Raw genomic sequence first — 23,095 nt, forward strand, 5'->3', positions numbered from 1 at the left:
AAAAAAAAAAAAAAAGACTATCAGGATGAGTGAGTTATGTTCAGAAGACCTTTGTAGCCTTAGAAACAGTACCTGCTCATTCTATTATTTTCTCAAAAAGCAAGTTTCACATGTTTCAGTGAGCTTGATTTTCTAAATATAATTATATGATACATGAAAAGCTGCTTTTAAAAGTTGGTTGTAGCTCAAACGATAGCTATAGACATTAAAAACCTATGTATTTATACAGCTTATAATACTTAGTAAAATTACTTTCAGAACACTGTAGGAGTTTTTCCCTTTTTTATAAGTGTAAAAAAATTGTTTATTTTATTTTGGTTTGCTTACAGAGTTCGTATACATTATGTTTCACACTATCCTTCATTCACACTGTGTTTCATTTGAGAATGTATTTTTATAAAACAAAATTTATTTAACTTCACAAACTTTTTTGATGTTCTTTGCAATTATTTTGTCTTTTCAAGAGGTTGACATTGTAGGAAATATTCAAGCAACTTCTCCGTGTTTACATCCTACTGATCTTCAGAAAGTTGCAGACATGATTCGAGAAGAAGGATATGATTCTGTTTTCTCTGTTGTGAGACGTCATCAATTTAGATGGAGTGAAATTCAGAAAGGAGGTAATCTATTACCAGTCTCTATTTTAGCTTATTGAGAGAATTGGGTTGGGTTTTTTTCCATGTGCAAATATTCTTTAGTAGTCAGGGTATAAAGGAATAATGAAAACGAAGATGTATTTGCTATAGTAGTAAACGACGTGTATGTTATTGTTGTTGATTACTATTGAGTCAAGTATGACTCATAAAGATCCTATGAACAAAAAGCCTGAAGTCTTTCTATTACTGTTGACATTTATCAAAGTTCATACACTTTCCAGAGTTAAGCTGTTTAGGAAGTAGATGCCACTCCTGCTTCCAAAAATGACGTGTATAATCAGGTCTAAATCGTGTTATGATTGAGAGAAGATAGAGAAGCCTAATTAGTTTTTTGCTTTACTTTTTATAAACGAACATTCTAACCTATTTGATTTTTTTACATAGATATAGCATTTCTATAGACCAAATAATTTCATCTTTGTTCTAAAACTTGCCTCATAAACTCCATGCAAATAAATCATATGGGAATAGGAAGCTTACATCAAAGAGTTTTCAAGAATCTCAAGAATAAAATTGTCAGATTACTTCTTTAAAAGGTTTCACTGCACTGTAACTTTTAATAAGATAAACTACCAAAATGCATACCTAATAGAGAAACAAATTAGGTAACAAACAGGTAAATGTAGCACACATGGAGAAAGATAGTATAGCTTCTGTTAAGTGCAGTGACGTTGTTAAATATGAGAACGTATCCTAAATGTTCTACATATATGTGACTTAAAGGATTTAATGTTGTTATATGCCATCAAACTGGAAGCTGACCCTCCAGCAGGGTTTTAAAGACAGGAGGAGATTGCCCATCTTTCTCCCCAGGTAGATTCAAACTGTCTGTCTTTGATTTGGCTTCTCAATTCCGTACCCACTAGGCCACCAGAGCTCCCTAAAGGAGATAATAAGTGGCTTAATTTCTTTGGATTGTCATAACAAAATATCATAAAGTAGATGGTTTTAAAGAACAGAAATGGTCTTTATTCTCACATAGATCTGCATGCTGAAAGTCCAAATTCAGGGCTATTCTTTCTTGACTCTTAAGGGGTCCTGGTCATGTATTATGCAACATTCTGGACAGCAGACCTCTGGCAATTTGAATCCTGAGTCCTGTGAGGGAGAAGGATGGGTGATCTCTTACAGCCTCAGAATTCTAGACAGTGAGTCAGAATTGACTTAACCACAATGGCGTTTTGGGGATTGGCTCTAGAAGTGTCTGTCTTTTCTCTTTCAACTTCTATAACCTGGAGTATTTCTTGATACTGTTTTGTACACATATTCTCATATTCTGTTTTCTCTGAGTTAGCCCCTCTTTCTGTGTGTTCTCCTTATTTATAAGACACTACTTATGGGGTTATGAGTTGAGAGCAACTCTGCTTTTGTGTTATTTAACTGATAATATCTTCAGGAAAAAGATTTCTTTTTCCACCCAAAAGTCCCAGTTACAGATTCAAGGGTTAGGACTTCAGTTAGAACTATTATAGTGACATAATTTAATCTATAAAAATGAGAAAGATACTGTCAAATTGAAGAAGGTAGCAGAACAATTAAAATAACCTAGAGGTTACAGAGAAAAACATATTCCTCAAATATAAATGTTACCAAAATCCATAAAATATATTGATGAATGCCTTTATTGATTGATTAAATCAGTAACTTTTCATTGAGGTCTTCTTTTTCCTGGGTTTTATACTCTCAGTTGTCAGAGACAATAAATCACATTGGAGATCACCAGTCTTTCTCCCATGAAGGAGCTTGTGGATTTGAACCATATACCTTTAGGTTAGCAGTGCAAGTCCTTACCACTAAGCCACCAGAACTTCCTGGGTTTTATATTAAGCAGTATATATAAAATGTTATGCTTCTTCAAATCTTAGAAACAAAGCTTTAGGAAGATTTATTAAACTTAAAAACAAATTTTAGAAGCACATAAAGAATTCCCAGAGTCAATCTGAATATTGAGCTTTTTACCCCATGGTTAAAACTAAATAAGCCCAAAGAATATAGTTAAATAGATGATAGAGTCATAATTAATATATTTGTCAGTAATTTTTGAAGAAAATTAGAAATGCTTGAATACAGTTGCATTTCTAGATGATGTGTCCCATTGGAACCAACATCAAACAGTGCTGCTGATAGACAGTGATTCTAAACAGAGTTACGTATTTGATTCTTCTGTTCTTATATTCCTTATAAAATCATTACTGCTCATAGTGAATTCATTAGTGCTTTAAAAAATTATTCCATTTTATTTCTATAACTCTTTTTCTCCAGTCACTTCTCTAGAACAGCAATGTGGTAACCACTGCAACTGCTACATTTGAAACATGGCTAGTCCAAATTGAGATAAGCTATGAATGTGAAGCCTATACTGGTCTTCTTACTATACCATTCCTTACATTATGTATTTTTGTTATTGTTCTTATTTGGATTTTTTATGTTTTGTTTTGATGACTTCTTTACCGAGTGTATTGTCCTTCTCGGATCTGGTCCCTCCTGATAGCACTCACAGTACATAAAATGATCTCTCACCATCCTCACTTCTAAGGGACATCTAGCAGTGTGTGACTAAGCAAAAAACATTTGATTATTTGGATTTCAGGTATGCTAGGTTACATAAAATATGTTGTAAAAATTAGATCTATTGATTTCCCTTTCCTTTTTTTAATATTACTGTGTTGTTGTTAACTGCTGTCATGTTGGGTCTTATGTCCTTAAAACACAAGCAAACACTGCCTCATCTTGTGCCTTCTCAAAATCACTCTTTGAGATCCCTGTTCCAGCTACTGTGTCTGTCCCTCTTATTGAGTTTCTTCCTCTTTTTTGCTGATGCTTTACATTACCATGCCTATCCCCTATTTCAGCTGTTGCTCCTTTCTCATAATATGTCCAAAATACATGAGACGAAGTCTAGCCAACCTCCCTTCTAGAAAGCGTTCTGGCTGTACTTACTCCAAGACACATTGTTCATTCTCTTCTAAGTCCAAAGTATATTCAATATTCTTCGCCAGCACCACAATTCAAATGCATTAATTCCTCTTCAGTCTTCCTTATTTTCTTCCAGCTTTTGCAAGCATATGAGGTTATCAAAAAGTACCATGGCTTGGGTTCAGGCTTACTGTAGTACTCAAATTGACATTTCAGACACTTTAAGTACTTTAAAAAGGTCTTTACTAACCATGATTTACTTCTCCAAGACTTATCTCTCTTGATGGCATTTTTAGTAGTGGAGGATCAGCCAAAGAAAGGAAGGGAGGTCCTCAGTGAGATTGATTTACACAACACAGTAATTGCAGCAATATGTTTAAGCATGGCAGAAATTTTGAAGATGATGCAAAACTGGGTCACTAAGTCAGAGCTAACTCTACAGCACCTAAAAACAATAACTAGAAAATTTCAAATTGTGTATGTGACTCACATTATTTTTCTGTTGAACATCTCTGCTGTAAAGATTACATTATGCTGGTAACTCTGGTGACATGTTCTTATTTTGTGCCATCAAGTCAAGTATGACTGACTTCTAGCAAGCCCTGTGAACAACAGCTCTGAATTTTGCACTATTCTGATCCAGCCTAACCATCCCTGCCACACTTGAGTCCATTGTTACATTCATTGTGTCGATTCATTTCGTTGAGGATCTTCCTGTCTTGCGCTAACCCTCCACCTTTCCAAGCATGGTGGATGTCCTTCTCCAAGGACCTGCCCCTCCTGACAACATGCCCAAAGTATTAGAGATAAGAGTTTTTCCATTATTGCCTCTAGGGAGTACTCTGGTTTCATTTTCTCTAGGACAGATCTGTCTGTTCTTTTGATTGTCCATGGATATGCAGTCCACTTCTCCAGCACCACACCTCAAAAGACATCAGTCTCCTTCTGTAATCCCTATTCATTGTCCAACTATCAGATGCATAGCAGATAATAGAAAAGACCATGTCTTGGATCATTACTCTTTAGCACTGTAGAGAAGCCAAGAATGTTCATTGTGGATCCAAGTAAGATGAAATCATTGACAATTACAATAATTTCTTAATTTATCAGGATGCTCAGTGGTATGGATTGTATGTTCCTCGTATCCTGATGCCACATTCTTTTTTTTTTTTCATTTTTTATTATTTTTGTGTGCGTGTACTGTCAAATCAGATCTGACTGGTACAGGAGGAGATTGTCCCTCCTTCCCCGGCAGAGCATCTGGTGGATTTGAACCATTCGCCTCTGGGATTGTAATTGCAGCTCCTTGCCACTAGGCCACCAGAGCTCCCCTCTGATGCCACATTCTTCTTGATTAAAGTCCAGCTTCTTGAGTGATATATTCAGGATAAAGCCAGGAAAGGTATGGGGAAAGAATATATCCATGATATACACGTTTCTTGATTTTGAACCCATGCTCTATTGTAACAGCTGCCTAAGTATAGATTTTGCATGTACATTTAGGCATTCAAGGACTCTAATTCTTGATATTAGCCATACTTTGTTGTGACCCACGCAGTCAAATGTCTTTGCATAATCAGTAAAACACAGATAGACATCATTGTGGAATTCTTTGCATTCTTCCAAGATCCATCTGATGTTAGCAGTGGTATCCCTAATGCCACAGCCTCTTCTAAATCTGACTTGAATTTCTGGCAGTTCTCTGGTGATGTATTATTCTATCCTTGTTTGAATAATCTTTAGTAAGATTGTGCTTGCATGAATATTCCATTCTTCAATAATTTCCGCATTCTGTTAGGTCACTTTTTTGGGGAGTGGGTTATGAATCTCTTCTTGTCAGCTGACCAGGTAGCTGTTCTCCATATTTCTTGGCACAACCTGGGCATTCCCAGGACTGCCTCTCTTTGTTGGAATTTGTCAGTGGATATTCTTCATCTGTAGGAAATAACTCTGCTAACCCAAAGATGGTATTTGAATCCACCAGCAACAACACGGAAGGAAGATGAGTAGTCTTCTCCCATTGCAGTTTTCAGCCTCGGAAACTTGATTGAAAATTGCTGTGAGTTGCAGATGACAATAAGATGAATAAGAAAGCTCCATAACAGCAGTACTGCTGTATCCTTGACTGTTGTTTACACTTTTATTGTTACTCCTCTAATTTTAGGTCCTTGGGTTATGCAGATTAGGAACACTGATAATGCAGTTGCTTAACCTTTTGGCTGCTTAACAGAATGTTTATGGCTCAAATCTACCAGCCATTACAAGAGGAGAAAGATTTCTGTACAGATTTAGAGCCTTCGAAACTAAGGGATAATCTGCTCGGTTTTATAAGATTGTTATGAGTTGAAATCAACTCAATGGAAGTAGGTTGTATTGTGCAGCTAATGGTTTACCTACTAACCAAGAGGTTTGGTTGTTGGAATTCACTCAGAGGCACCTAGTAAGACAGGCCTGAGACTGCATCTTTGAAAAGTAGCAGCTTTGAAAACCTGTGAGGTTCTCTGTGCACAAGGAATCACTGTGAGTTGTGATTTGTTCAATAGCAGCTGACGATTGATACTTAACGTGTTATAAGCCAACAATCCATTGCTTTTATATTTATTCTAAAGAATAGTGTTTTGACAGTTACTTGTTATTTTATCTTCACTGACATTTATACTTTAGTTGATTCTTTAGGAACAATGTGTGCTTTCAATTAATAATGTGCATCTGTTGATGACAAAGTCTCTTAAGATTTTGTCTAAAAATGTCTGTAGTTTACTTTTACACTTTGAAGGTGACCTTCTGTGAATCAAATATTCTAGGTTGGCCTATGTCCATCCCCCCACAACCCCCCCCCTTGTTTTAGAATTTTAAGATTATATCTTCAAATGTTATTCCTTTGAAGTTGTATTCGTTAAGTTGTCGGTCCCTTAATTTTTGCCATATATTATGTTTCTTCTAAATCAGCTCCTGTTCTTCTTTCCCTAAATGCAATGAGTCATTTTTCCGTAGGCTGCTTTTAAAATAGTCTCTGTATCTTGAGTTTACACTCTTTGATTATGATTCTTCTGGCTGTGTCTTGACCTGTGTTTACTCTGTGGAATTCACTGAGTCTCTAATGTATATGAGTTGATACTGGTCATCAGTTTTCAAAACTTCTAAGTCATCCCTTTTTAAATTTTTTTTTAAATTTTATTCTGGTTTACTTATAAAGTTTGTATACATTTTTCCACACCAGATCTTCCCCTTTACCCATCCCTTCTTACCCCAATCAAATTATGTGACCCTATGACTAAGTCCCCCCTCCCCTCCTTGGATCTTCATACTAGTTCTACAATAATGGTCTTATACGGTATTTGTCTTTATGAGACTTAGTTCATTTAGTTTAATGCTTTCCAGTCCCTCCAATGTTAGGTAGTAATTTACAAAATCACTGTGTCTGTGTGTTGCATAGTATTCCATTGTGTGAACATACTATATTTTCTCAGTCCATTCCATTGTGGTTGGGCATTTGGATTGTTTACATGTTCTTGTGAAGGTGAATAACACTGCTGTGAACATTTATGTACAAGTCTCTGTGCCTCAGTTTTCATTTTTTTCAGGGTATATTCCAAGCAGTGGGATAGCTAGGTCATAAGGAATTTCTATGTTCATCTTTTTGAGGAAATGCCAAACTGCCTTCCAGAGTGGTTGTACTATTTTACAATCTCACCAATAATGTATAAGAGTTTCTGACTCACCATATCTTGTAAAAGACATAGAAGGGCTTTTCACAGAAGAGGACATTCAAATGGCCAACAGACATATGAAAAATATGCTCCAAATCACTAGCAATAAGAGAGATGCAAATCAAAACCACAGTGAGATACCATCTTACCCCAGTAGCAGTAGCAAAATTTAGCAGGGCAGCAAGTAATAAATGTTGTAGAGGATGTGACAAGATAAGTTATTTCTTTAAATATTTCTTCTGCCATATTTTCTGTCTGTGTTTGTAGGTTTCTAGTTTAAATGGATTTTAGACTATTATTTCCAGAATGTCTTTCAGAGCATTTTCTGTATTGTGTATATATATTCTGTTTTTTTCTCTCTGGGCATTATTTTGAATAATTTCTATTGACATGTCTTTGAGTTAATTGATCATTTCTTCTGACTTATCCAATGTAGTGTAAAACCTATCCAGGGAATTAATTACAACCTTCTATCTTGTATCTTTTTACTTTAGCATGTATGGGGGTTTTTTCCCACTTTTTTTTTCCTTTAGCATATTTATTGTAAGTATTTAAATGTTCTTGACTGGAAATTCCAGTGTGAATCACTTTTAGTTCCCTTTTTTCTTCACTTGATTGTAGAGTCACATCACGTACTCCTGCATCTTCAAATATTATAATATTTTATCTTATAAATGGCATAGAAACTTGATTCTCATTGTTTTATTCCAGAGAAGACACATCTTTTCTTCTATTAGACAACTATAATAAAAATCTAATCAAAACCTTGATTCAAACAGTTGAGTTGGGTTGAAATTTCATCTGATTTCAGCAATATTTATTGCAGGTATCTTTTTGTGATATTTAGTTTGCATGTGTTACTCATCCTTTTCTCTAACAGGACTTTGAGATCTAAACCCCCATAGTATAACACAGTCTCTCCCTTCTTCCCAGGCCATCCGTCACCTTCCCTTGCCACAGAATACTCAGTAGAAACCTTGTAGAAAGAACTCTTGGTGGGAGAGCTAGCTTTTTATATGGAGTTTGTACAGATGCCAGTCTGACCCTAGTTCCAGGTCCATTAGAAGTTGTTCTGGTTTTTCCCTTGCCTTTGAAGAGTTCCTTTGTTTATGCTAAATTTGATGATCCTCACACATTACTCGGATTCTGCACATGTCCTTAAAGAAAAATTATTAACTGATCCTAATTCACAGAGAAAGGCTTGGAGCTCTCTATTTTTTTTTATTTCAGGGCACCAGTTGAGTTAAATCGTTTATCACCTACTCCATTTCTAGATTGGAACAGCATGAAAGTTGAGACTTAAAGGATTGTTCATGTTTACTGCTGTATAGCCATTGTCTAGAAAACAATACACATGTAGCTATTTATCATACAGTTGCTGAATATTTTTCCCTCTATTACATCACATACTAGGGTATAGTTGAAGATGGTTTAGATACTGTAGTAAGTGGAGCTTATTTTTTAGAAGGCTTTATACACAGAAATGACCATATAAAAATAAAAAAGATTTGGAAGAATCAGCCTCTATTAAACATACAAGTGTATACCCATATCATATACATCCAGACTCACACTGTGTTGTTGTTACTTTTTACCATTGAGTTGGAACTAGCTCATAGCTGACCATCCCGCACATTTTCAGGGGCAGTAAATGTCATCAGAGGCGATTGCCCTCTTTTTCCTGTAGAGCAGTTGGTGGATTTGAACCACCTACCTTTGGATTGGCAGCACAATTCTTTACCACTAAGCCACCAAAGCCTCCTAGTAATGTAGAATAGTATTTACAGTATGTTGTTGCTGATGTCAGATAGATCATGACTGAATGCAAAGAATACTAGAACAATGTCTATTTATGCTTTATTGACTATGTAAAGGAATTTAACTGGGTGAATCATAAAAATTATGGCTAACAGAGAAGAATGAGAATCCCAGAACACTTTATTGTGTTCATGTGAAACCTATACCTAGACTATAAAACTGTCATATGAATAGAGATCAGATTTTATGGATCAGAATCCAGAAAAGAATGTTTCATGAATGTATTCTTTCTCCATGCTTTTAAATCTTTATGCTGAATGGATAATTCAAGAGGCTAGATTTTTATGAAGAAAGATGTGGTGTCAGGATTGGAGGAGGACCCATGAACAGCCTCCATTATGCAGATGAGACAGTCTTGCTCACCGAAACTAAGGACTTGAGGCATTTGCTGCAGAAAATCAAGGGCTGCAGCCTTTGATATGAATTGCATCTCAACAGCACAAAAACAAAAATCCTCACTACCAGGCCAACAGGCAGAATCATGGCAGAAGGAGAAGAGATAGAAGTTGTTAACGATTTATTTTTGCTTATATCCATATCAACACTCTTGGCACTAGCAGCCAGGAAATCAAGAGATGAATTGCTGTGGGAAAAACTGCTGTTAAGGACCTCTCCAGAATAGTAAAGAGCAATGATAACAGTTTAGAGACCAAGGTGTACCTAATCCAGGCCGTGGTCTTCTAAATTGCCTGTTATTCATCAGAGGGCTGGACAGTGACAAAAAAATGACAGAAGAATTGATACCTTTGAGTTGTGGTGCTGGAGAAAAGTAATTCAACATACCACGGACTGCCAAGAGAACAGCAGGTCTGCCCTGGAGAGAGTGAAACCAAGTTAAACCTTGAAGGCAAGGAGCTTGAAACTCCGTCTCATACACTTTGGATTTGTTACCAGAAGGGACCAGTCCTTGGAGAAGGACATCATGCTTACAAGTATGGAGGGTTAGTACAGGAGAGAAAATCCGTGGGTGAGATAGATTGACACAGTGATTTTAGAAATGGGGTTAGAGATGGTGAGATTGGCTCATAATAGGGCAAGGTTCAGAACAGTTGTTCATAGGGTCACTTTGAGCCATAGTTGACTCAATAGCACATAATAACATAATAACAGGTTATAGTAGTATGTAGCAAATCCCTGTATTTTGTTAGTAAAGGCTTCACATATTTTTAAATTGTTACTGTTCATATAATACTAATCATTATCAAGGATATTGATAAATAGGCATCATTTAGTAAATTATGTTCCATAAATTTTATTATTTTCTAGTTAGAATGCTTTTAGTAAAAGAATACTAGAATATATTGAGTAATAGTTGGTGGGGGCCTCAGGCCTGGTGTGAAAACTGATTTGCTATTAGAATTACAAGCTAAATTGGCAGTTTGTTGCATTTGGGGAGAACATTGTTCTAATTGACACAGCACTTATCTGTCAATTTACTATACTGAGATAACTTGTGGGTTGCTGTAATACTAAAAGCTATACCATTGGTGGGCCAAATGCCACAAGGGTTACCCATTGTGAACAAACTTTTAGTAGAGGTCTCAGATTAAGATAGACTAGGAAGCAGGATTAACCCTCTACTTCATAAATAATAAGCCTCTTGAAAACCCTATGAACTGTAGAGGAACACGATTTTTATAGTAGTGTAGTAATAGAGCCTAGAATGGAAATCAGTTGAAATGAAGAAAAATAATAAACATCATTTAATAATTGGAACATGGAATGTACATAGCTTGAATATTGGAAAACTAGAAATTGTGAAAAATTATATGGAACACTGAATATTGACATATTGAATATTGAGATGAGATGGATTGAACCAACTTTGGCCACTTTGAAGCAGATAATCATATTGTATTCTATGCTGGGAATGAAAGAAGAGGAGTGGTGTTACATTCGTAGTAAAAAAGTCAATTTCAAGTTCTGTCCTGAATACAGTATGAGGGATAGGATATTCATACACATACAAGAAAGACCAGTTAATATTTATATATACACTCCTACATTTCAAATAAATACTCCTATATCTAGAGCCAAAGAGGAGGAAATTGAGAATTTTTACCAAATCTTGCAGTCCAAAATTGACTGAACATGCAATCAAGACTGTTAATGATAATTGGTAACTAGAAAGCAAAAGTTGGAAATAGTGAAGAAGGAATTGTTGTTCTTGATTGCCTTCGAGTAGAGCACAACTCATTGTGACACTATGATCAAAAGGCCTGAAGCCTCTCTACAACTATCAACATTTATCAAAGTACATAGAATTTCTGGAGGCATGTAACTTAGGAAGTGGATACCATTCCTGCTTCCAGACCTATCATAGTACATTATTGTTGTTATGGCCATTGAGTCCCCTGTGATGTAGCCCTCCCTGTCCTGAGCCAATCTCACTAATTCCGACACACCAACCCCCATTGCCCCAGCTACTGTAGCAATCTGTCTTATCTGGGGTCTTTCTCTCCTGTGCTGTCCTCCCACCCTTGGGAGCATGATGTTCTTGTCTAAGGACCAATCTTTTCTGGCCACATGCCCAAAGTAAGTGAGGCAGAGCTTCACAATCCTAGCCTCCAAGGAGAGACTTGGTTTCACCATCTCCGACATAGACCCATTTGTTTTCTTGGCAGTCCATGGCATGTTCAAGATTCTTCTCCAGCACCACAACCAGAAGATATCTATGCTTCTTTCATCCTTAGTCATTATCTAACACTCTGGAGCATAACAAGTATTTGAGAAGACCATGGCCTGGATCAGATGCACCTTTGTATCTAGACTGACATCATTGCTCTTCAGCACTCTGGTGAGTCCATGACAGCAGATTTTCCCAATGCAATTTATCTTTGGATTTCCTGACTGCTGGTGTTAAGAGTGTTGATTGTGAATCCAAGCAAGTTGTAGTTACTAACAACCTCAGTCTCTTCTCCATCTATCAAGGTGCTACCAGTTAGCCCAGGGGTGAGAATCTTTGTCTTCTTGATGTTGAGCTTCAATCCATATTGAAGACTACAGTCTCTGACCTTTTGCAACAAGTGCTTCAGGTTTCCTCAGTTTCGGCAAGCAAGATTGTGTCATCTGCATATTATAGAATGTTAATGAGTCTTCCTCCAATCTTGATGCCACACTCTTCCTCATAAAGCCCTACTTTCTTACTGATCTGTTCTGCAAAAAGATTGAAAAGTGTGGGAACAGGATGCATCCCTGACGCACTCCCTTCCTGATTTTGAACCATGCAATTTTTCCTTGTTTTGTTCTGACAACTGCTTCTTGGTCCAAGTTCAGGTTTCATATAAGCACGTTCAAGTGTTCTGAGATTCCCATTTTCCTCAAAGTTATCCACAATTTATTGTGATCCACACAGTCAAATGCCTTTGCGTAGTCAATGAAACACAGATAAACATTCTTCTGGCACTCTCTGCTTTCTGCCAAGATCCATCTGACATTAGCAATAATATCCCTACTGCCACGACCTCTTCTAAACCCAGCTTGTATTTCTGGTAGTTCTCTGTCAATGTACTGTTCAAGTCTTTTCTGGATAATCTTCAGCAGGATTTTGCTAGTGTGTGATATTAGTGATATTGTTCAATAATTTCAACACTTTGTTGGCTCACCTTTTTTTGGAATGGGAATAAATATGGATCTTTTCCAGTCAGTTGACCAAGTAGTTGTCCTCCGGATTTCTTGGCACATCTTGGTGAGCACATGCACGGCAGCATCTTTTTGCTGAAATATGTCAATTGGTATTCCATCAATTCTTGGGGCTTTATTTTTTTCCAAGTCCTTCGGAGCAGCTTGCACTTCTTCCTCTATCACCATTGCCTCTTGATCATAAGAATTCTTGAAATTCTTCTGTGTTAGCCAATTCTTTTTGGTACAATGACTCTGTATACTTCTTCCATCTTCTTTTAATGCTTCCTGAATCATTGATTAGTCGGCCATAGCATCCTTAAGCATTGGCTTGAATTTATTCTTTAGTTCTTTCAGTTTAAGAAATACTGAGTGAATTTGACCTTTCCATTATAGTATTTTGCCTTGTCTTTCCGAGTGGCCCTTTGAAATCTATCAGCTCCTTAACTTTTTGATTTCTTCCTTCTGCTTTGGCTTCTTGGCACTCTCATGCAATATTCAGAGTCTCTTCTGACATCCGTTTTGGTCTTTTCTTCTTTCTTCTTTGGAATAACTTTTTGTATTCTTCATAAATTATATTCTTGATGTCTTTCCACAGCTTATCTGGTCTTCATGATTAGTGTTCAAGGCCTGAAACCTAGAATGTTGTTGTTGTTAAGTGCCACCAAGTCATAGAAGACTCATAGCAACCCTATGAATGAAAGACCTGAACACTTGTATAACTTTCATTTCTCCAAGTTCATAGAATTTCCTGAGGCAAGCTATTTCAGAAGTGGATGCCACTCCTGCTTTCAAGCTTGTTTTAATTGAGGAGCTACACCAAACACTGTCCACCATGGGCAGCTATTATCTCATTTGACACATCACTGTCACCGTGTTTAGCATCATAGCAATCACAGGTTACCTCTGTACAGCAAATTCACAGACCAGTGCTGTGCCACTTAGAAGAATGTTTGACCAAAAACAGTTAAATCCAGGCCTGAGGACTGCAGATGAAAATCACCCTCCTTTAGCTTGGTAGCCATAACTTTCTATCCACTAGGCCAGCAGAACTCTCTCTATGTTGTTGTTGTTAAGTGCTATTGAGTTATAGACAACTCATAGCCACTCTGTGAACAAAATACCATAAAACTTTTATAACTTTCATCATTTCTCCACTTGTTTCTGGAGACAAGCTATTTCAGAAGTGGATGCCACTCCTGCTTCCAAGCTTGTTTTGGAAATACGGGCTTGGTGATAGAAATGAGGCTAGAAATAGAATGATCGAATTTTGTATTTGCAATGATTTATTCACATATAACGTCATACGTGAATCTCACCTGATGAACTGCAGGTCCATATGGAAATCAGATTGACTACATAGGTGGAAGGACTTAATGGAGAAGCTCAATTTCAGCAAAACTCGACCAGACCATTAATTACTCATATGCAAGTTCAAAATGAAGCCGAAGAAAATGAAAGTAAGTCCATGAGAACCAAGATATGATCCTAAATCTATTCCACCTGAATTTCAATATCATCTTAAGAGTAGGTTTGAAGCATTGAAGATAGATGAATTGTGGAGTCATATCAAGGATACCATTCATGAAGAAAGAAAAAGGTTATTACAGAGACAGATGAGAAAGTGGATGCTAGAGAGACTGAAAAATTGCACTGAAACATGGAGAAGCCAAAACAAAGGGAAAACATGTTAAAGTAAAAGAACTGCACACAATGTTGCAAAGGGCAGCTCAAGAAGACAAAGCAACATATTATAATGGAATATGCAGAGAGCTGGAATTGGAGAATTGAAAGAGAAGAACTCACTCTGCATTTCTCAAGCTGAGTGAACTAAAAATCAAATTTAAGCCTTGAGTTGCAATATTGAAAGTTGCTATGGGCAGTATATTGAATGACCCAGAAAGCATCAAAAGAAGATGGAGGAATTACTTAGAATTGCTATAACAAAAAGAATTGACTGATACTGAAAAAATTCAATAAATACTATAAAAAACAGGAGCCAATGGTAATGAAGTAGGAAGTAGAAGCGGCATTTAAAGGATTAGCTAAAAATAAGGCCCCAAGAATTGATGGGATACTGATTGGCCTGTTTCAATTAACAAATGTAGCCTTGGATGAACTCACTAGTCTATACCATAAAATTTGGAGGATGGCTGTCTGGCCAAAAGATTGGAAGAGATCCATATTTGTTCCCATTCCCAAGAAAGGTGATCCAACTAAATGTGGAAACTATAGAACAATATCATTAATTTCCCTTGCAAACAAAATACTGCTGAAGGTCATTAAAAACAGCTGAAACAGTACATATATCGGAAACTACCAGAAATTCAAGCAGTATTTAGAAGAGGCTGTGGCACCAGGGATATCATTGCTGATGTCAGATGGATCCTGGATGAAAGTAAAGAATATCAGAAGAAGGTCTTTTTATGCATTATATGTGCAAAGACATTTGACTGTGTAGATCATGTCAAGTTATGACTAACATTGAGAAGAATGGGAATCCCAGAACATTTATTTGTGTTCATGCAAAACATATACCTAGACCAATAGGCAGTTGTGTGAACAGATCAAGGGAATGCTAATTGGTTTAAAATTAAGAAGAGAGTGTGTCAGGGTTGTATTCTCTCTCCATACCTATTCAATTTTTATGCTGAGCAAATTATTCAGGAATTTGGATTCTATGAAGAAGAATGTGGCATTAGAATTGGAGGGAGACTCATCAGTAACTTGCATTATGCAGATGACACAACCTTGCTTGCTAAAAATGAGGAGGACTTAAAGCATTTGTTGCAGAAGATCAAAGAATACAGTCTTCAATATGGTTTGCATATCAGTTTCAAGAAAACAAAGATTCTTAACAGTGGACTAATAGGCAACATCATGATAGATGGAGAAAAGATTGGAACTGTCAATAACTTCATCTTGCTTGAGCCCACAGTTAACACCGTTGGTACCAGCAGTCAGGAAATCAGGAGATGCATTGCACTGGGAAAATCTGCAGTTAGAGCAACCTCTCCAAATTACTGAGAAGTAATGATGTCCATTTGAGGACTAAAGCACATCTGATTCAGGCCATGTTTCTGATCACTTACTATGCATCTGATAGCTGGACAGTGAATAAGGGACAGAAGAATAGTTGATGCCTCTTAGCTATGGTGTTGAGAAGAGCGCTGAACATCCCATGGACAGTTAAAAGAGCAAATATGTCTTGGAGAGGGTGCAGCCAGGTGCTCTTTGGAGGCAAGAATAATGAGGCTTCTCCTCACATACTTCAGGCAAGTTGCTAGGAGGCGCTATTCCTTGGAGAGGGACACAGTGTTTGGAGGGGTGGAGAGTCGACAAAGAAGAGGAAGACCCTAGACCAGGTGGATTGACATGGCGACTGCTACACTGGGTTCCAATGTTCCAGAAAGTGTAAGATTGACACAGGATAGAACTGGGTTCAGATCTGTTGTTCATAGGGTCGCTATGGCCTGTACTCCACTCAATGGCTCCTAACAACAGTAAGAATGCATGGTATATAAATTCATCAAAAAGTTTTCCACAATTTGTGAAGTTTTCTAGAATAAGTACAGAAATGTAATTTCTCAACCGTTTTAGATAAAGAATGTATTTGCTAGAAGCAAATCATTCATCAGTTATGTTGTTTTTGTGGTTGTGTACCATTAAGTCAGAACCGACCCATAGCTGACCCTCAAGCCAGTTTTCAGAGGCAGTTAATTGCAAAGGAGGAGATTGCCCACCCTTCTCCTATGGAGCTGGTGTATTTGGGCCATGCGTCTTGAGGATTGCAGTGCAGCTTCTTGCCGCTAGGCCACGAGAGCTCCAGCATGTATTGAATGAATATGGGTACTTTTTTGGTCAAGTTTAGCTCTTTCTAAGCCATACAATGTTACTTTCCTGTTTCCCCACAGTATTACATTTATAATACTAATTCAAACCATAATTATCCAGAATTTTTTTATAAAACACTTTCGTTTTCTATGCTTAAGTAGGAATTAGTAGGGATTTTCTTTCTTTTAAATAAATGGGTCTTTTAAATATTTATCTCTTTTTAGTTATCAGCAAGTCACTGCTGACTCATGGTGACTTCATCTGTGGAGAGTAGAACTGCCTCATTGGGTTTTTGAGGCTATAACCTTTTAGAAGTAAATTGTCAGGCGAGTTTTCTTAGACATCTTTGGGTGGGATTGAACCACCAATCTTTGACAATAGCGAAACACTTTACAGTTTCTATATTCCAAGTTGATTTTTAAAAAATTTTTTATTTTTTCATTTTTTAAAAATTTTTCTTGTATATCTTCTAATCACATTCAACTGGCACAAGAAGAGACTGCTCCTCCTTCTCCAGCAGAGCATCTGGTGGAATTGAACTGTGCACTTTTGAGATTTTAGTGCAGCATCTTGCCACTAGGCCACCAGAGCGCCCTTTCCAAGTTTATTTTCATTTTACTTTTTGGTTTTGTTTAAGTTACTGGATGTCCTTCATTCAGTGAATATTTCTTTGTATTCAAAGTAATACGGGTTTAATGTGGTACTCAAAAACAATGGAGAACTCATGAAACATCATACAGTATGAAGAGGTTAAGTGAAATAAGCCAGTCACAACAGGACAAATACAATATAAGACCACTGCTAAAAAAAAAATTAAGCACAGCAAGCTAAAGAAATGATGTGGAGGATTGATAAGACAGGGAGGAGAGGGAGAGTGCAGCACAGATTAATGGATGGATGAGTAAGGTCAAGGGAAAGGCCAGGCAGAGTGAGGATTTGATGAGACATACTTAATAGCATTGCTCAACTGTAATACTAGAAAACAAAATGCTTATGGATTATTGAAAGAAAACCAAATTTTAAAAAACTAGGTAAAAATACCACCAAAGTGATGTAGACTTAACTGTAGCTTTTTTTTCTTTTAGTCCGTGAAGTGACTGAACCTCTGAATTTGAATCCAGCCAAACGACCTCGTAGACAAGACTGGGACGGAGAATTATATGAAAATGGCTCATTTTATTTTGCTAAACGACATTTGATAGAGATGGGTTACTTACAGGTTTGTGTAAAAGCCTTTTCAATCTTTTTGTATGTATGCTTTGATTTCTAGAAAGAGGCTTGGCCTAGTTCATAAAAAGAGATGTCAACTCATAGAGACAAGTTATTAACTGACAGAATTCATCATCCGAAGCACTTAATCCTGCAGTGCTGATCTTTGTCATTCATTCAATAAATATGCAAGGAATTCTGCTATAATTGTAATACTGAGATAAAAATGAGTCAAGTACTGAAAGTTCTTCAGATCTCTTAGTATTCATTTCAAAACCTTGTTTGCAATATTACTGTCAGATTGTAGGCCTACAATTGATTAATGTTTTAAAAAGAGAAAGGAAAAAGCCCCAATGCAGTAGAAGTGAAAGAGTACCTATCACTGACTAGACCTGAATATCTATTGTTGTTGTTAAGTGCCATCGAGTCACTTGTAACTCATAGCTACCCTATGTACAATAGCCCTAAACTCTGCTCTGTCCTGTGGTAATCGCACTATCTCCGACACTCCCATCCTGATTATCCCAGTCACTGAATCAATCCACCTCATAGAGGGCCTTCCTCTCCTGCGCTGTCCCTCTACCATGCCAAGCTTGATGTCCCTCTCCAAGGACCGGTTCCTCCTTATAACATGTCCAAAGTATGTAAGATGAAACCTCAGAATCCTTGCCTCCAAGGAGCAGCCTGGTTTAACCCTCTCCAGGATGAATCTGTTTGTTTTCCTAGCAGTCCATGGTACCCTCAACAGTCTTCTTCAGCACCACAGCTCAAAGGCATCAATTCTCCTTCTATCCTCCTTGGTCATTGTCCAGCTCTCTGATGCATAACAAGTGATTGTGAAGACCATGGCCTGTATCAGACACATCCTCGTCTCCAGAGAGACACCATTGCTCTTCAGAACCTTGGAGAGGTCCCTAACAGCAAACTTTCCCATGGCAATGCATCTTTTAATTTCCTGTCTACTGGTGCCAAGAGTGTTGACTGTGGACCCAAGCAAACTAAAGCTGTGAACAATCTCAATCTCTTCACCATCCATCCTAATGCTGCCAATTGGACCAGTGGTGAGAATCTTTGTCTTCTTGACATTGAGCCTCAATCCATATTGTAGGCTGCAGTCCTTGACCCTCTGCAGCAAGCGCTTCAGGTCCTCCTCAGTTTCAGCAAGCAGGGTTGTGTCATCTGCATAATGCATATTGTTGATAGATCTTCCACCAATCCTGATACATTTCTCCTCATAGAGCCCAGCCTCCTTGATAATCTGTTCTGCCTACAGGTTGAAAAGGTATGGAGATAAGATGCATCCCTGGCATACGCCCTTCCAAATTTTGAACCATGCAGTGTTCCCTTGCTTTGTTCTGATGTCTGCCTCCTGGTCCAAGTATAGGTTTCTCATTAGCACGATCAAGTGTTCTGGGATTCCCATTCTTCTCAGAGTCAGCCACAGTTTGTTATGATTCACATAGTCAAACTCCTTTGCATAGTCAATGAAACACAGATAGACATTCCTCTGGTATTCCCTGCTTTCACCTAAAATCCATCTAACATTAGCTACAGTATCCCTAGTACCACGACCCCTTCTAAACCCAGCTTGGACTTCTGGCAGTTCTCTGCTAATGTGCTGTTCCAGTAGTTCTTGGATAATCTTCAGTAGAATCTTGCTTGCATGTGAAATCAGTGAGATTGTTCTATAGTTTCCACACTCTGTTGGGTCATCCTTCTTTGGAATGGGAACAAATATAGATCTTTTCCAGTCAGTTGACCAAGTGGTTGTTCTCCAGATTTCTTGGCACAACTTGGTGAGTACGTCCAGGGAAGCATCTGTTAGCAGAAATAATGTCAATTGGTATACCATCTATTCCTGGGGCCTTATTCTTTGCTATTTCCTTCAAAGCTGCCTGAACTTCTTCATTCATCACCATAGGCTCTTGCTCATATGTTGTTTCATGAAATTCTTCTGTGCCTGCCAATTCCTATTACTGAATATAATAATAAGTATAATCAGTATCTCATTAATGTCAGTTTATTATGAGGAGGTTGAACATCACGCTCATCTTTAGTGCTCTGTGAATTCTCTGCTTGGTTGTATCATATACCATTTGTTATTTCTACCAGTTATTTAGTCAGCATTTACTATGCACCAAGGATTGTACACTTGGATGAAATACATTGTTATGAGTGACCTCAAACAATCTGCACAACTTCTTGAGCTAGACATTTATATTTTAATCTTACATAGGAGGAAACTCTGAAAAATAAAGTAATTCAGAGGCAACTCTGAAAAATAAAATAATTGGTTCAAGACAAAAAATAGTTGTTAAATTTTATGGTCAGGACATGGACTCAGGTTTGTTTGTTTGTTCCTTAAAAAGTACCATTAAAAAATGAAACAAAACCCCATACAAGGTGAAAATTGTAATATGGACTCGTTATTGAGGGAGATTAGAGCATTTTTTTAAGTTTTTTGCTTTAGAAAACTGTATAGGAGAAGTAGACTTGGAACAAGGGGGACTGTGGTCTAAACCTTTCCTAAAGTGTGGGGGGAAATGAATTTTCTCATTGTAATGTATTCGTGAAAAACTGATAATTTAGAAAAATAGTTTTCCTAGTGATTCAATAATTACTGTCATTGGAAAGAGCTCCGATCCAGGATGAGGAGAGACTGTTTCCTGCCTTGTTCATGTATGAGCCGGACCTATGACAGTTCCATATGATAGATACCACAGTTACTTGTCTTCCATGTCTTGCCTTTTAGTTGCAAATTGGAACAATTTGCAAAACCCTTTATGCAACTCTTGGATGATAATGAGAGAGACAGCTAGGTGAACAAAGGGGTCAGTCCAGTTGAGGGAATTTCCTTAAGATTCTTTGCGGTCAAATATTGGAGAATGAGTATTATTTCTGCTTTAGTCAGTCTTAAAATAAAAATGAGAACCTTGCACTGTATAGATATAATTTAGAAATTTTTAAGGGTTTTGTATTTTTGTGTGGTTTGGAGATGTGGAGGGAACTGCTCCCCTCCAAAAAAAATCATCTGTTGCATATCACTGATATTATGGTTTTACCCATCTTCTTTTCAATACTGTGGGAAAATATTTAGTGTTCTGTATCTTCTTAATAACCTTTTTGTTGCAAAATAACCTTTTTGAAAGAATGGCCAAAACATATTTCTAACACATTTATATTATCTTTAGGGTGGAAAAATGGCATACTATGAAATGCGAGCTGAGCACAGTGTGGATATAGATGTGGATATTGACTGGCCTATTGCAGAACAAAGAGTATTGAGGTAAAAAGACTCGTGGAGCCTTTTTTGCACTAGAACTGCATGGTAGTTTTAGTGGAAGGATCTGACTGTATTTTTAGATACTGATTTAGCATAAGACCTTAGGATCATTAGAATTAATTTGTACAAGTGGCAAACATACATACATAAAAGTATCTCTATAAATGGTGATGTCAGTTATGCAAGAACTGAAACACCTGGTCTAGCTAGATCACAAGACTTACACAGTAAGTGGTACTGCAAATATGAAGTAAATTGATGGGTATTGTTAGAGCAATTTAATGGATAATGAGGTGATAGAGGCAGTAATTAGGATTGCAAATGTTTTCAAAGGTCCATTTTGGTTTCTTTTAGATATGGCTATTTTGGCAAAGAGAAGCTTAAGGAGATAAAACTTTTGATTTGCAATATTGATGGATGTCTCACCAATGGCCACATTTATGTATCAGGAGACCAAAAAGAAATAATATCTTATGATGTAAAAGATGCTATTGGGATAAGTTTATTAAAGAAAAGTGGTATTGAGGTAGGTGCCCCCTGAATATAGTTTATGTGACGTTAACTCAGGGAAAAAGCATGGGAGGGAATGAAGACATTACATTTTTCAGTAATATCTATTTATATGAGATTTTGTCTTCCAATGCCTAGACAACAGTGGAACCATTTGCTTTCAGATGAGTAAAATTAGAAATTTGTCAAATAATAGTTTTCATTTGGTCAATAAGTAACAGAATATGATTTAAAATAAGAGGTATCTAGTATCTCCCATGGAATTAGACAAGAAAGAGGTCTTCAGATAATGGAGGTTAGCATTTTTAAAAAGGCAGATAGCTTGTGCATTTACTAATGTAAGTGTTCTTGTTACTGAAAGTTTTAATTCATCTATAAGATTTAAAACAAAAAAATGTAAGCTAAATCGTTTCTTATAATCCACCAGAAATATTAACTGTGTTTTGAAAAGTAGCACAAAAAACCTGCTGCCTCTGGAAAAATGTAATTATAGGGGTGGTTAGGTTAGTAGCAGACAATGTATGTGGTTTTGTTTTACCTGCAAGCAGAAACTTTTCCACAATATAAAACAGTGCATCTCTTACCTTTTTTTTTACCTTAAGGACTATTAGTGATAAAACTTGTTCAGGCTTTATAATTTTAAATGGCAGTTGGTTAATTTTATATTAACTGGTCCTTCAGAATGTCAAAGGATGACTAACTTATGACAATACTATTTCCAAAGTTTTACTTTACAGGATTTCAGCATCATTCACTTGCCATTATTCTATTTTTTTCTTTTTTTTTTTTTCTAAGGTGAGATTAATCTCAGAAAGAGCCTGTTCAAAGCAGACACTATCTGCCTTAAAACTGGATTGCAAAATGGAAATCAATGTATCGGACAAGCTCACAATTGTAGATGAATGGAGAAAAGAAATGGGCCTGTGCTGGAAAGAAGTGGCCTATCTTGGTTGGTATCATTTATTTAACCAGAGGAAAATGAATCAGTGTTTTGTTTTTTTTAAAAAAAAAAAAAGATAATAAAGTAACCAAAGCTAGCATAATTGTGGGGAAATAAGAACTTTTCAACACTGCTGGCAAATGTATTAAATTAGATCCGCCTGTGAAAATGTTATCTGATAATGTATATAAAATGTAGCTTAGTAGAGTGATTATAAGCATTTGCCTAGGGTCAGAACATATCATTAGCATTTGATATTGTTAAGTTAAACTTTGGCCTGATCTGTAAAGTGGAGATGCTAAGAGTATCCGTGATTATTATAAGGATTAAATGAGAGGATCTAGGTAAAGCATTTGACAATTATTAATACATATGAGTAAAAGCTGTGAGTCATTTCTAGTTTACCAGCACATAACAACAACAACACATAGGAAGTAGTTTTGCTGTTATTAAATTTTATATACTTTTGACTGTCAAATTTAATTTCCTGCAAGAAATTGAGATACATGTGTCAACAGTGAGGAAAAACTAAGCAACCTAAATATCTTGCAAACATAGAATATCCATAAAATACAATACTATGCAACCATTAATATAT

At 36.8% G+C, this 23,095-nt stretch overlaps 1 protein-coding gene across 1 annotated transcript in view; it reads left to right on the forward strand.

Moving 5' to 3' along the window:
• CMAS (cytidine monophosphate N-acetylneuraminic acid synthetase) overlaps window positions 1-23,095 on the forward strand; it is a 48,227-nt gene that overhangs the window by 16,730 nt on the left and 8,402 nt on the right. Inside the window, exons 3-7 of the mRNA XM_006897202.1 lie at window positions 465-620; window positions 17,641-17,774; window positions 20,956-21,050; window positions 21,402-21,573; window positions 22,353-22,506. Of these exons, the coding sequence (XP_006897264.1) occupies window positions 465-620; window positions 17,641-17,774; window positions 20,956-21,050; window positions 21,402-21,573; window positions 22,353-22,506 (711 nt within the window). The remainder of the gene's footprint in view (window positions 1-464; window positions 621-17,640; window positions 17,775-20,955; window positions 21,051-21,401; window positions 21,574-22,352; window positions 22,507-23,095) is intronic.

Source organism: Elephantulus edwardii, unplaced genomic scaffold (assembly GCF_000299155.1).
Source record: "Elephantulus edwardii isolate Elephantulus edwardi_28Jun2011 unplaced genomic scaffold, EleEdw1.0 scaffold00206, whole genome shotgun sequence".
Taxonomy (NCBI): domain Eukaryota; kingdom Metazoa; phylum Chordata; class Mammalia; order Macroscelidea; family Macroscelididae; genus Elephantulus; species Elephantulus edwardii.